This window comes from Polypterus senegalus, chromosome 3, assembly GCF_016835505.1.
Source record: "Polypterus senegalus isolate Bchr_013 chromosome 3, ASM1683550v1, whole genome shotgun sequence".
Classification (NCBI taxonomy): domain Eukaryota; kingdom Metazoa; phylum Chordata; class Cladistia; order Polypteriformes; family Polypteridae; genus Polypterus; species Polypterus senegalus.
Genome location: NC_053156.1, coordinates 298,727,186 through 298,743,027, shown reverse-complemented (window position 1 = coordinate 298,743,027; position 15,842 = coordinate 298,727,186). Strand labels below are relative to the sequence as shown.

General features: G+C 42.4%; 1 protein-coding gene across 3 annotated transcripts in view; it reads left to right on the top strand.

The window, feature by feature from the left end:
* The window catches only part of LOC120526342 (putative helicase MOV-10), a 166,381-nt gene that overhangs the window by 86,691 nt on the left and 63,848 nt on the right, over positions 1 to 15,842 (top strand). For all 3 annotated transcript variants that reach the window (XR_005633117.1, XM_039749497.1, XM_039749496.1), the window contains 2 exons: positions 2,251 to 2,412; positions 2,507 to 2,610. Coding sequence is in view for 2 of the 3 variants with exons in the window: in XM_039749497.1 (XP_039605431.1) it covers positions 2,251 to 2,412; positions 2,507 to 2,610 (266 nt within the window). In the remaining variant the exon portion in view is untranslated. The remainder of the gene's footprint in view (positions 1 to 2,250; positions 2,413 to 2,506; positions 2,611 to 15,842) is intronic.

The window sequence follows — 15,842 nt, the reverse complement described above, 5'->3', positions numbered from 1 at the left end:
GGGGGCGTTTCACTGCCCGGCCAGCACACACGACTGGTGATGCTGTAAGTGCTGACCCTGTTGTGGCTGAACAAAGGCCATTGAGGGTAGCATTGTAGTGTACCTCGGATGGCTGCCCGCCTGTTGAGTTGGGGTTCGGCGATTCACTACCCGCCTTTGGCCGCACCCTGTTCTTTCTTGGTGGGCGGACGCTGCAGGCAGCATATTGTAGTGGAGGTGACTGTGAAGTGGGCTGGTGATGAACCCCCCCCCTCGCCACCCCCATTCATTCTCAATAGCAAGCCTGCTTGTACTGTTACGCACATAGCAGGAAGTTGTCTCTCGTTCAGTACATCAGACGTGTTGACGACGGGTGCCTTCCTGCTGTGATTGCGTGGACAGTGCTGTACAGAAGAGCTCATCTTAACCTTTCGTCTTCACCCTTCAACAATGTCTCTGAAACACAAATCTGATGCAAGTGCTGGTGATAAATAAAGATGAGAAAAACCATCACCATTGAAAATAAAGTAGAAATAATAAAAAGGTCAGAGAGACGTGAAACTCCATCATTCATTGGCAGAGCACTTGGTTACAGTCGGTCAACAATAGCATTTATTAAAATAATGGACCTGTTCTGACTTACATATAAATTCAACTTAAGTACAAACCTACAGTCCCCATCTCCATGATGACGTAAGAGGCGTCCCCGGGCACTGCCTGTATGTATGTATGTATATAAATTATATATAATATATATATATATATATATATATACATTATAAAAGAAAATCTTGACGAGACTTTTTCAAGTCCCGCCCTCCTCTGCACCATTTCCGGTTAATGGCTGATGCCCACGGTCCTCTCACCTCTCATTTGTCTGAATGCTTTTGTCAGACACACTTCCTGCACTCTCAGCTCTTACAAATTTTTACGTTTTCCTCACTTTAAGTTCCCAATAAAAGAAGACGTATTATGTCCAAATCTTAATGAAGAATTTCATCCCGAAGGGTTATCAGCAGAAGAAATGAGTACACGGGCAATTCTAGCACCGAGAAACGATGAAGACAAACAAATTAACGGGAAAATTGTCAATCGGTTACACGTCAAATTGGTTAAATGTGTATCAATAGGCTATGCTGTCGATTCTGACACGTACAAGTTTAACAGGTGACAAAAAAGATAATGTAGTACATCTTCAGGGGATAACATTAGACATTAAAACGTTTACAGTTTCCCGTTAGAATTGCTTTTGCAAAGACAATTAAAAAATCACAGGTACCAGACATTTGAAAACGTTTTAATACGAATGGCATATCAAGATCTCCTTTGGTGTCTAAATGTTATCCGTGGAAGATGTGCCACATTACCTTTCTTGTCCTGCTCTGCATGTTTATCGCGCCAACATTTTTGAACGTCTTTTTGAAGTTCTACTTTGTCTTCTACTCCTTGTCTTTTATTTCTGACCCCGATTGGACCTGCGAGGTTTTCAATCCCACTTTGTCCGGGCTGATTATAACTTTTCTTATTTTCAGAATTTGCATATAAATTATTATTTGTTCTTTTTTGAATTCTTTTCTCTACAATGCTTTTGGGTTTCTTTTCGACGTGCTGCTCTTTCTTCTTCACTTAGTCATTGACGTGTCATCTAGAACGCATAAAATTATTGTTCTGATAAAATTTTTAAGAGCTGAGAGCACAGGAAGTGGGTCTGACAAAAGCATTCATGCCAATGAGAGGTTTGATGACCGCGGTCTTGTTTGAAAATGGTTGTAAGTATGGCGTGACTTGAAGGAGTTTCATCTTAAAAGTCTCCGTCTCGCGGGACTTCATCCCAAAAAGTCTCTTCAAAAAGTCACGTCTCGTCCCAGGATTTTTTTATTATAACAGAGAGATATATATAATTTGGTATATACTATATGTGTTTGGTGTATTTATGAAAGCTGCACAGCACTTTGGTCGACGTCTGTTGTTCTTAAATGTGCTATATAAATAAAACTTGAATTGACACTCAAACATTTTTGGGAGTGTGTATTCCTCTGTTCAAATGTAACATTATAACATCATGAAAAAAACACTAAAAATATTTTAATGAAGAAAGTAAAAGTTAATGTCAATAAAAAAACAAAACCAAATGGGTCCAACATGGTAAAGTATATAAAGGAAATAACGGTAAATTAGTTAAAAAAATCCCACAAACACCTCCCAATTCTGGGGCATCTGAGGCTCGGACCGTCACCTTATTATGACCCCATCCTGTGTCCTCCATTCCAGGTGATCAAATGCCTGCCAGGTTCCCACATTCTGGCCTGCGCCCCATCCAACAGTGCGTCGGACCTCCTGTGCGAGCGGCTCCTGAAACACATCGATACGCGGGACATCTACAGGATGAATGCCAGAAGCAGGGACCCTAAGACAATCCCGGCTGTCATCAAGGTGAGTCACACGACTTTTCTGAAGTTTTCTTCTTGATCTATTTTTTTTTTTTTTATCCCATGACACCTCCTTTCTCCTCTTTCTTTGTTTTCAGCCCTGTTGTAACTGGGATGACGACCAGGAGTGTTATGTGTATCCTTACAAGGAGGAGCTGATGCACTTCAGAGTCATTATCACCACCTTACTAACTGCGGGCAGGTAGGTCCACTCCTTGCTTATGCTTAACCCTTGTGGAAGACAGCCGGACACAACCAGACAGACCCCGGCAGTTCTTAAAACACACACGTTTATTTACACTACAAGGTCCTCAAACACAAGTCCCGCACACACACAGTGCTCCAGCACCAAGCACCCTTCTGTTCCTGGGCCTTTCAATGGTCCTCCTTGGGCCGCCTTTCCTCCTCACTCCCGAGCGTTGCCTTCTTCCACCCGACTCCGTCTCTCTGATCGTAGAAAGGTGGTCCCCTTTTATCTCCACCCAGACATGATCCAGGTGCCTCTGATGAACTTCTGGCGGCACTTCCTGGTGTGGTGGAAGTGTCGCACGAACACCCGGAAGCACTCTTGGTGACCCTGGAATTCCTGGTGTGGCGGAAGTGCTGGTTTCCAGGGCTCTAGGTTCCTCTGGGTGCCCCCTGACAGTGGCCACGGGCCCCAATAGGTTTGAGCTTCCAAGCTTGGTTCCCGTGACCCCCATACTAACCTGGGCGGCTGCCCTCTCGTGGTCCGGGGGAGATATAGTCCATCTCCTGGTCCTTCCAGAAGTCCTGGCTGGATATAACGCCACACCCTTTAAAGTCCACCTCATTTTTGTCCATTTTCTGCTATTTGATTGATCTGTCCGTAACTACTTCATCCTTCATTCAAACGTTGTGTTCTGCCCCTCAAAATAAAGGTCAGACATTTCTCGATCTGTATTTTTACAGCTGGAGAATTAGCTATATTGTTCACGTATGTTAAGAGCAGAATGATGTGCAAAAAATGCTCTTTGAATGTTGTTTTTATTTCCATAGGCATTAAGAGTGAGTTTCCAATTACAATAAAAATGTTGCTGAATGTGTCAGGAGCAGCCAGGAAAAAATATGTTATGAAATCTCTGTATCTGTATCTAGATATATGAGGGAACAGTGAACACGTTCCCGGAATCATGATTTAGCGGGAGAGTGCGAGATCAGATTACACACACATTGTTGTGGAGGGGAGCTCGGCACGTCTGTAGACCAGTTACAGCGGGTATGGATTGGTTTCGGTGTGTAGTGTTGTTTGAATTACTGTTTTGAGTTAGATGTGCGCAAAGTCATTCGAACAACGCGCTAACATCAAGTTCACGTGCCAATTTTGGAAATCCGCTTCAGATACGCCCGACGGCACTGGAGCAAGTTTATGGTGCTGATGCTGAAACAGATCTCTAGCAAGAAACATGCGAAATTCCATCTGATCCGTGGTCAGCAGCCTTGGAACAAACTGTGTGCAGACACGTCTCGTTTTCAAATCTTCGGTCAGAATAGCATGAATTGATCCATGGGAGATACCAACTTGTTGCTCCAACTCCGCGATGGTTATTTTTTTCGATCAGCTCGAACTACACACTTTCCGTGTGAACCGCACTTTCAATCATTTCTTCATTTCTGGACGTTGAAGGCCTCGCGCTAGCATCTCTTGTCCCCTCCAGCATCTCTTGTCCGTTCTTAAACCAGGAAAAGCAATCATAAACTACGACATGTTAATTATATATATAACTAGCAGAATACCCGCGCTTCGCAGCGGAGAAGTAGTGTGTTCAAGAAGTTATGAAAAAGAAAAGGAAACATTTTAAAAATAACGTAACATGATTGTCAATGTAATTGTTTTGTGACTGTTATGAGTGTTGTTGTCATATCTAAACTATATATCTATATCTATATCTATATCTATATCTATATATATATATATATATATATATATATATATATATATATATATATAGATAGATAGATAGATAGATATACACTGCTCACAAAATTAAAGGAACACTTTAAAGAAACACATTAGATACATCAGATCTCAATATGAAGTTGGATATCTATACAAATAACGACAGGGCAATGTCTTAGGAACAAAAGGATGCCAAGTCTTTTAATGGAAATAAAAGTTTTCTGCCTACAGAGGGCTCAATTGTGTAGACACCCTAAAATCAGAGTGAAATGAAGATGTGGCAGGCTAGTCCATTTTTCAAAAACTTAATTTCTGCTACTCAAAATGCTTTTCAGTATCTTGTGTGGCCTCCACGAGCTTGTATGCATGCTTGACAACGTCGGGGCATGCTCCTAATGAGACGAAGGATGGTGCCTTTTGGCATTTCCTCCCAGATCTGTATGAGGGCATCCCAGCTGTTGTACAGTCTGAGGACCAACCTGGCGGCGCCTAATGGTCCGAAACATAATGTCCCACAGATGTTCTATTGGGTTTAAGTCAGGGGATCGTGAAGGCCATTCAATTGTTTCAATTCCTTCATCCTCCAGGTACTGCCTGCATACTCTTGCCACTTGAGGCCGGCATTGTGTGCATTAGGAGGAAACCAGGACCTACTGCACCAGCGTAGGGTCTGACAATGGGTCAAGGATTTCATCCTGATACCTAATGGCAGCCAAGGTGCCTTTGTCAAGCCTGTAGCGGTCTGTGTGACCCTCCATGGATATGCCTCCCCAGACAATCATTAACCCACCACCAAACTGCTCATGCTGAATGATGTTACAGGCAGCATAATGTTCTCCATGGCTTCTCCAGACCCTTTCACTTCTGTCACGTGCTCAGGGTGAACCTGCTCTCATCTGTAAAAGCACAGGGCACCAGTGGTGCATCTGCCAATTCTGGTATTCTATGGCGAATGCCAATGAGGCATGCTGCTGGGCAGTGAGCTCAGGGCCCATTAGGGGACATGGGGCCCTTGGGTCACCCTCATGAAGTCTTTCTGGTTGTTTGGTCAGAGACATTCACACCAGTGGCCTGCTGGAGGTCATTTTGTAGGGCTCTGGCAGTGCTCATCCTGTTCCTCCTTGCCCAAAGGAGCAGATACTGGTCCTGCTGATGGGTTATGGACCTTCTATGGCCCTCTCCAGCTCTCCTAGAGTAACTGCTTGTCTCCTAGAATCTCCTCCATGCCCTTGAGACTGTGCAGGGAGACACAGCAAACCTTCTGGCAATGACACGTATTGATGTGCCATCCTGGAGAAGTTGGACTACCTGTGCAACCTCTGTAGGGTCAGGTATCGCCTCATGCTACCAGTAGTGACACTGACTGTAGCCAAATGCAAAACTAGTGAAGAAACAGTCAGAAAAGATGAGGAGGGAAAAATGTCAGTGGCCTCCACCTGTTAAACCATTCCTGTTTTGGGGGTCATCTCATTGTTGCCCCTCTAGTGCATCTGTTGTTAATTTCATTAACACCACAGCAGCTGAAACTGATTAACAACCCCTCTGCTACTTAACTGACCAGATTAATATCCCATAAGTTTCATTGACTTTATGCTATACTCTCATTAAAAAGTGTTCCTTTAATTCTTTTGAGCAGTATATATATATACACTGTGAGTGGAAAAAAAACACACCAAAATGTTTTTCATCACATCTTGAACAATTAGTCGGCTGATTTACTTAATGTTTGATACAAAGTGTATGTAATATGTTTTCCAACAATAGTTGTATTAATTACTCACAAGTTTATACAATGTTCCAAATTTTATCAAAATCGGCCGACTATTGTTGAAGATGTGATGAAAACATTTTTATTATCACTCACAGTATATATATACTGCTCAAAATAAAATACTATATATATATATGTATAGCAAAATACCAGCTTGGCGGCGGAGAAGTAAAAGGAAACATTTTAATAATAATGTAAGGTGTATATTCCGACACTGACTTTATATATTTAAGTTTTGACTTTATATATTCCAGCGCTGACTTTATATAATCAAGTTTTGACTTTATTTATTCTGACACTGACTTTATATATACAAGTTTTGACTTTATATAGTTAAATTTAGTCATCATTGCATAAATTTTTCTTCACCATAGAAATTTAAAGACTAAATTCAACTTCCATTCCTACCAAAGATATTTCTGGCGACTAAATAGAACCTACTTATATCAAATTGAGCTATTGAGCTGTAAGCCTGCCTGCCTGAATAAGTCACCCTCCGCGCTCTTACTTTTTTACCGTTCATTTAATCGGCTAGTGGCGGAAAAATTATAAAATGGAAGGAGGATTACACTGAGTATGGCTTTACCAAAACAATTATTGATGGCGAATCGATTATTCATAAAGCTTGAATTGGTGATCTGTTTTTCTGTGTTAACCTTCTTCTCAAACTAAGGTGGTGCGAGGGTAAAATGAATCGGGAAGCCCTGATCAATGTAATCGGTGTACCAGGAAATCATCCATTGACAGAAGCTCCCTTTTGCTTGTAATGCAAAGTGTGATTAAATGCATTATTTTTTAACGCGTTATGGAGCACATGCATCAAAGCTTCTCGGCTGTGCTTGTGCTAAGAAAAGGAAAGATTTTAAAAAATAACGTAACACGATTGTCAATGTAACCTTTTGTAAGTAGTGCCTGGAGGATTCAGTGTGGAGCTTATCGAGACAGCGTGTGTATTAACTTGTGGATTTTTCTGTGAGTATTTGGTGGCAGTCAGCGAAGTTGCTTGAGTTGCGTTAACCGAGGAGCTCAGCTCAGAGCGAAATGAGGTGAATGGGGGAGATGATGGCGTGACTCCCCACCGCCTTAACTGTCAATCCCCACAAACACAGTCTCTGGCAGGAATTTGCACAAGCACACCTTCACCTACAATTTTAACTTAGTTACAAAGTGATCAAAACTCGTTTATATCCTAGTGGCGTCCTCTCATTAAACTTGTATCCCGCATTACCCGTGGGCATGAGAAACGCCAGCGGTAGCCTGTCTATGAACCTAATTTAAACTTTAGGTTTACACCTTGCTTTGTTTCCGAAGTAGCAGGACTCATGAATATGGTTGTATATGTCACTCGCTCGCTTCTTATTGTTTCGCTGCCTTCTCAATTATATAATGCATGTTTTCTTCAGCGCTTTTTGGAGCTCTTCCTGGTTTTCTATGTAGTGCGTTGACAGTCAGTTCACGTGATTATGTGGGAGGCGTGATGATGTCACACAAAACTCCGCCCCCACGGCTTTCAAGCTCAACTCCATTACAGTAAATGGAGAAGAATACCTTCCGTTATGACCATTACGCGTAGAATTTCGAAATGAAACTTTTGTAAGTAAGCTGTAAGGAATGAGCCTGCCAAATTTCAGCCTTCTACCTACACGGGAAGTTGGAGAATTAGTGATGAGTGAGTGAGTGAGTGAGGGAGGAAGGGAGTGAGGGCTTTGCCTTTTATTAGTATAGATTATATAAACATTGTCACAAGAATAGACAGAAAACATCAAAAAGGTTTTGGGCAGCCACCCGTATATTATGCCCTGCCTGCAAAAATGGGTTTGTTTTAGATGAGTAGTGTTCAGGTTCAAGTCCAAAAGAGAACTGAAGACATGTGGCACAGATGGTGGCTTTAAAGATCTGTGAGTGCTAAAGGAGCTGTGGTTTTTAGAATAGTTCGATGTTACAGGTTCATTACAATCAGATGCCATAAACTAATAAACAATATGCGGTTCATTTCAGTGTATTTGATAAAGGCACGTCAGGGATGTCGATCTAAAAAAGAAAAGGAAACCAGACTTGAACAAAAGCACTGCTTTGACGCTGGGTGCCACCAGTCTGCAAAACCAAGAAGAGGACTTTGTGTAAAATGTGCGTGGCTTTACGGCAAGTTTAGTTTTTAGACATCACGATTTTAGCGTGGAAATGGGCGTACGCAACATTTTTGTGCGTGCACACCATTTATATATGAGGTCTCTGGTGTTTCTGTTTCTCTGAAGCAATGGTGGGCAATGTCGTTCCTGGAGAGCCGTGGTGGCTGCAGGTTTTCGTTCAAACCCAATTGCTTAATTAGAAACCAATCCTTGCCAGTCTCAGACCTTATTTAATTTTATGGCTTGTTAGCCTGCAATGTAAGGTTCTTATATTGTAGATTTCTTTCCTTTCCAAGGTTATCGTCCAAATGATCTGAAGCCTAAAACAGATAATTTTGAGTCTGTCCCATTTTCTATTGAGTGTTTTATTAAATCAAACAGAGCATGATGAATACACACAGATGTACTGTACATGGAAACAAGTTAGATGGCAAACTGCTGGCTGCTTTGTCATTTACTTCTTATTGTTAATAAGGTGCCATTAAACAGTGAATGCAGCTCTTTAAGATTGAAGTAAGCATTTAAGGGTGGAGAACCTTAACAAGTGAGACCACTAAAATGAAGTATCAAAATGTCACTTGAGCAATACGTGCAGTCAGCAGTAGTTGACTTCTCATTAAGAAACTGGTTTGGAACAAAAACCTGCAGCCATTGCACCCCTCCGGGACTGACTCTGCCCACCCCGCCTCTCTAAAGGGTTTGATTTGTTTTCTCGGCCTAATGATGGCCTGTTTTTTTCTTGCATGGCCAGCTATTAGGACCTCATATTGAAAGTTCAAACTGACAACTTCCAAATGCAAATTCCACACTTGGAATCAACTTCAGACCTTCTAGCAGCTTAATGGTTAATGAGGGACCTGCTCACTCCTGCCTGTGGAACACGTTGTCAGTCAAATGTCCAAATACTTTTGAGGCCATGTAGAAAAATGGCTGTCCTTCCTAAATGGCTCATATGGTATTTTTGTTAAACTCTTTGAATGAAAGCTGAACGTCTACACTTTAGTCTTGTATTGATTTCTTCACTTCAAATTCTTATGGTGGTGGCGTTTACAGCCAAAATTATGAAAATCGTGTCAGTGTCCAAATACTTGTGGACCTGACTGTGTAGCTCTTATGCATCCTGGGACAGCTAAGGGTATCGCAGTTCTGTTATTTCACCATCTCACATTTCGCTGGGGCAGCATGGTGGCGCAGTGGGTAGCGCTGCTGCCTCGCAGTTAGGAGACCCGTCTTGGTTCGCTTCCCAGGTCCTCCCTGCGTGGAGTTTGCATGTTCTCCCCGTGTCTGCGTGGGTTTCCTCCCACAGTCCAAAGACATGCAGGTTAGGTGCATTGGTGATCCTAAATTGTCCCTGGTGTGTGCTTGGTGTGTGGGTGTGTGCCCTGCCTGGGGTTTGTTTCCTGCCTTGCGCCCTGTGTTGGCTGGTATTGGCTCCAGCAGACCCCCGTGACCCTGTAGTTAGGGTATAGCAGGACATTTCGCTGTTGTGCAATCCATCCATCCAATATCCAACCCACTATATCCTAACTACAGGGTCACGGGGGTCTGCTGGAGCCAATCCCAGCCAGCACTGGGCGCAAGGCAGGAAACAAACTCCTGGGCAGGCCGCCAGCCCACCGCAGCTGTTGTGCAGTAGGCCTATCTGCACATAGCTACAAGTAAGTGTGATTACACTAAGGGTCTTGGAATTGGTTTCCATTGCTATAGTCTTCTTATAATATGCTACCCTGGCTGTCCAGGATTTTAAATCACCCGTAGCTCACAAACCATTCAACCTATTGACCTGAAATTTAGTACACATGTACTACGTGACGTCTACTGTCTGCTTTTGGGGTGATGATTGACCTCCAAGGTTATTCCTCTTTTTATTTTATTGTAGAATCAACTCTCGGCAGCGTGTACGGGTGCCGTTCTCATTCCCTACCACCTTCGCCGTCACTTCCCCTACCTCTTCATATCTTAAATCATTCTTGAGGCAGATTGAAGACTTAAGTGCCAGCCTAAGTGAGAAATTGAGGAAAACGTACTGTGACGTACCGTGATGCTGATACATTGTGGTTTAGATGGATATGGGGCAGGACTATCAATACGTTTTAAGTGTGAACTACGGTGAACAATATATCAGCGGGTTAAATAAAGCCACTAGGCACCTCTTAGGCTGGCGTGCCTGGTGGCTGAGCTGTTGGTTGCTGTAAAGGAGAGTGTTAAGCTCCTGAGATTTTTATTTTTGGAGGAGTTGTACTGGTGACCTGGACTGAAACAGAGTCCAGTTTTGTATTTTTTAAGGCTGCTGATCCCCTTTCATGGACTGGAATTGATTATATTTATATATTAGGGATTATTTATAAGTTTTTTTTCCATCAACAACTATAATTTTTTTTACTCTATCGTGGAATAAATAAATCACCTTCTGTTTTGAACATCTGCCTCTCTCTTGTGCCGCTCTTGTTACTCCCTCAGTCCTGGTCAGTCCCAAACTACTAGCAGGTGATCTGCTTTAGTAGACGGCTTGTGACACGTACTAAGTAACTGCAACACAAACACTGACTTAATCATTTTTTTTTTTTATTTTATTGGAATGCATACAAAGCAATCAAGTTTTTACAAAAAGAAGAATTAAGAGCAGATCGATCCCCACCCCTGAGAGAGAGAGCAAGCTAAACGGAGTAAAATTTAAGGCTTGTAAATATACCTAAATTAATAAATTCTCTGTGCTTTATGAACTTATTTTAAAATATTACTGATTAGATCCTGCCAAGATAAGTCTCCCATGACCATCACATATCTCCCTTCAGGATCCAATACTACATCTGATGCTACAAATGGTACTGTTCTATGTATGAGAATTCCCACACCTCTAGTTTTCTTTGTAAAATTAGAATGGAACATTTGGCCAGTCCAGTCTTTTTGCAGCCGGAACTGATCCTTGCTTAGTAAGTGGGTCTCCTGTAAAAATACTATTTTAGCATTTAGACCTGTTAGGTGAGAAAGTACTTTCTTTCTCTTTAATTCGTGATTCAGGCCTTTAACATTCCAGCTCATGAAGTTAACTGTCCCATCATGGAGACACTGATTCTGAGTTTTTGATGTCATTTTATAGTCTTAACTGGAAGTGAGACAGCTTCGGCCTTAATTTCCTATTTCCCCAAGAGTTCTTGCCATGCAGCTTATTATTACGTTGGTAGTTATGATTATAAAGATTAATCGAATAGATTAGGTATAGATCAAGCCTTCTCTCTTTCTCTCCCCCCCTTAACCCACCCACCCTCTCTTTTGGCATCCCCAAGTCCCAGTCCTCTGACATACCCAGAGACAGAGCACGTCCAAAGCACAATAAGCCCTAATGCAGCGGCGCTTTAGGGTTAAAAGATAGAGATATCTCTTACCAATATAGTCTTTAAAAAAGAAAAAAAAGAAAAAAAGAATTTTGCACTTAAAATATATATATATAGTCTTCAGCAATCTTAGTGCATTAAGATGATACACCCAAGATAATAAACCCGGGTGATGGTGTTAAAGATATGTCCAAAATAAGCATAACAAGTCTTAATGCAGTAATAGCAATAACAGTAAACCAAGGGTATGATATTGAACAGTCTCGTTTAGGGTAGAGATGAAATAATTAGAAAAGAAAAAATAAATAAATAAATAAGCACAATAAAATATAAACATATAGCGCCCTAGTAATACTAAGTAATAATAAAAATATATGAGATATATGCTGATAAAAACCTGTATTTTAAAACCAATAGATCAGACAGTAGATTATTAATCCTAGCTTTATCATTTACCGCCATGACTCACAATTATGTATCAGAATAGTCCCGGGATCAGCTTTCTTAATTCCTTTTCTGCTTCCTCCTTGCTAGCAAAGACATAGAAATGACCTTGCCATTCCACTTTCAGTTTTGCCGGACACAGGAGGCTGTATTTGACGCTGGCTTGCCGAAGCCGCTGTTTAATATTATAGAAGGCTGCGCGTTTAATAGCTGTTGCTGGAGAGAAGTCAGGGAAGATACGAATGTGGTTATTTTCATATATAATATCTTCCTTGTTTCTGAGGAGTGCCATCACCTCTAGCTTAAATGATAATCGTTCAAAACGAACTATAAAAGATCTTGGTCGGGTCTGACGGTGTTTGATCAGCGTCTGTAAGCGCTGCTATCTCAGATTCTGCTTTAAAGTCGCCCCCGATTATTTTAGAAAAAAGTTCAGCTGCAAATTTCACCGGGTTTGAACTTTCTCGATTCTCAGGCAGACCTTCAATTCTGACATTATACCTTCTACTCCCATCTTCCAAAGCAGCCAGTCTGTCTCCGGGTTTTTTGCATTCAGAGCTGACACTTCCTGCTTTTTCTTCAGCACTGGTAGCTAATTTTTCGGCTAATTCAATCCTAGTCGTAAATGTCTCCTTGAGATCCTCTAATTGATCAGTAAGCGTTTCAGTTTTACCCAGCATCAGTCGCATCTCCACTTGGATTTCTTGTCGCAGCCTTTCATTTGCCTGTTGGAGCATCAGCCTGACTTAATCAGTTTTAACGCGAAAAGATGCCAACGAAAGAAGAGAAGAAGCGGTCCGCTTGGATGGAGAAAAGAAGAGCCGCTGAGGAAGCAGCAAGCGCATCAACCTTTGAGCAAACGAATGCTAAACGTACAGAGAAAGAGGAGGAAGACTAGGAATACTCAAGTCAAGTGTATTCACTGCACTTTATCGTACTGGTAGTAGATAAGTGTTGTAGCGGGGCCACATAGGTAAGGTGACCATCCGTCCCCGTTTTCGGACAACTGTCCCCACTCAGAAACATGTCCCTGGCTTAAGATTTTGTCCCCGGTTTCAGCTTGTTCACTTTTTTGAATGTATCTCATCACCAGGATAATTTGTACTCGGCGCGCATGCGCGGTGTTTTGACGGAGGTTATGCTTTACCGCATCCTGCAACTTTGGCGAGAAATCACGTAATAAGCTTTTGCTTTGTATGTAGTCTACGCTCCTCTAGACCCCATGTCCCCGGATTGGCCCAAAAAATTCTGGTCACCTTAACATAGGTGGTGTTGTGTATTATGGTGCACCCAAACGCGTCTCGTCTCAGCACCCCGTTTAAACTAATGTGTGTCTGTTTAAATGTCGTCCCCGTAATAAGAAACGGGGAAGGGTGTTGCAGGGAGGCAGCGTCCCCTGGACACGTCAGAACCGGGATTTTAACAGTTGCATCCGGTTCATCATTTTAAAAACCATCAGGAGGGAAAGAAGGAGAAAAAAGGAGAGAGACGGAGGTTTCAAGTACCGACAACCGATCAACATCATTCTGCTGTTTTTTCATTGCTCCTGGTTCCAGTTTGATCCTCACTCTGCCGAACTCACATCAACACCATCATCGCCAAGAAATCCCGGGGTTGGACATTATACTCCACCATCCGCTGAGAAAGCACGGTGAGGTCGTTCTGTTTTTCGGGAGAATCAGACACCTCCATTTTGATCAGTCATTCGTATTGTGGACAGTGATTTTACCCGGACTCAATTTCACGTTCATTGTCATTCAGTACTCATACATCGCTATTATTTGTGTGTTGTGTTTGTTATACGTTTGCAGGGGCAGGGGAGGTTTTGTTATTGTACAGGGTGGTCCAGGTCTAATTATGCAAATCCAGATCGTCTGGATGACTTTGATTTATGTGGGGACGATTCCAGTTCGGCGTGAAGACGATTCTTCATGTCGTCAGTTCACACACTTCTCGATGGTCCGGGATTTTTCAGGTGATTTTCTATGTAATAAACTTAATAAGTTATAGCGTAATGAAAATTGCATAATTAGACCTGGACCACCCTATACTGGTGTTGTTTCACTTAGCTGCATTGGTGGAGGGATATATATATTTACATAAGTAGACATATTTTACATCGCGGATTTATATTCTTGTATTTTTGTCATTGTATCGTATTTAATATATTCCACACTTATTTTACTTATTTGTTTTCATTTGCTAGGGGAAAAATTATTATTTGTTAGAGGTACGGCTTGGTATTGATAGGTTATTCACAGGTCCTGGTAGTGTGGCTGCCGGCTGGGTAGGAAGTCGACCGTTACAGGGTATCCACGGGAATGGAATCCACGGATTGTGAAGGCCTACTGTAATCGTTTGTTGTGCCATTCCATATCATGGGTCTGTTTCTAAAATGGTAGGTGCAGATTTAAAATGCAGTGCCACTGGGCGAATAGATGCGGTTAATACAGTAATCCCTCGCTATATCGCGCTTTGACTTTCGCGGTTTCACTCTATCGCGGATTTTAAATGTAAGCACATCTAAATATATATCACAGATTTTTCGCTGGTTCGCGGATTTCTGCAGACAATGGGTCTTTTAATTTATGCTACACGCTTCCTCAGTTTGTTTGCCCTGTTGATTTCATACAAGGGACGCTATTGGCGGATGGCTTAGAAGCTACCCAATCAGAGCATGTATTACATATTAACTAAAACTCCTCAATGCTATAAGATATTCTTCCCGTGCGGTGCTCGATTGTTTGCTTGTCTCTGCCTCTCTCTCACCCTCTCTGACATTCTCTGCGCCTGATGGAGGGGCTGTTTGCACAGAGGCTGTTTGCTTAAAAGATACTGACGCTCCTCTAAAAAAATGCCGCTTTATTGCGGTGCTCGGCATATTTAAAAGCACACGTATTGATTTTTTGATTGTTGCTTTAATCTCGCTCTCTCTCTCTGACGTTCTCTGCCTGGCGGAGGAGATGTGAGCAGAGGGCTGTTGCACAGAGGCTGTTTGCTTAGAAGATACTGACGCTCCTCTAAAAAATGCCGGCAAACCTAAAAGCACACGTATTGATTTTTTGATTGTTTGCTTTTCTTTGCGAGCCGCTCTCTATTTCTCTCTCTCTCTGAAATTCTCTGCTCCTGAAGAGAAGAAGATCTATTTGCATTCTTTTAATTGTGAGAAAGAACTGTCATCTCTGTCTTGTAATGGAGCACAGTTTAAACTTTTGACTAAAGGGTGTTATTTCATGTCTAGAGGGCTCTAATAATGTTAACAGTGTGGGAGAGTTTATAAGGGCTTAAAATATATAAAAATAACTACACAAACATATGGTTTCTACTTCGCGGATTTTCGTCTATCACGGGGGGTTCTGGAACGCAACCCCCGCGATCGAGGAGGGATTACTGTACTGTGAGTTTGTACGTGCAGCAGTCAAGGGAATCCCCCAGTTAATATGCCCGTGCAGTAGAGTGATCAACGTGGCCGCACCTCGTTAGCTGCACCCGGAGTTAATGCCTGCATCCCGGGGGATGAATTGCCAGAGCAGGGAGACGGTAAGGGAGGTTAGTTGTGGAAGTTCATTTCAGAGGCTCCTATTTTGGGGATTGTGGGAGATGTGGAGAGGCCAACCTAAGCGATCTCGGGCAGAGGTGTTGAGGTGAAGTGTCGAACCTACGATGGGATCGAATAGGCTGGGGAGATGGTGGATCCCGATTTAAACTCTGTGGGTACCGAATGGAGGTGGCAGAGAGAGAGCTCCCTGTGAGTACTGACTTGAGGTGGCAGTGAAGGAGCAGGAGGGGCGTCAGGACTGCTGAGTTGGGGCAGTGGAGACGAGTGTGGAGTTCGCC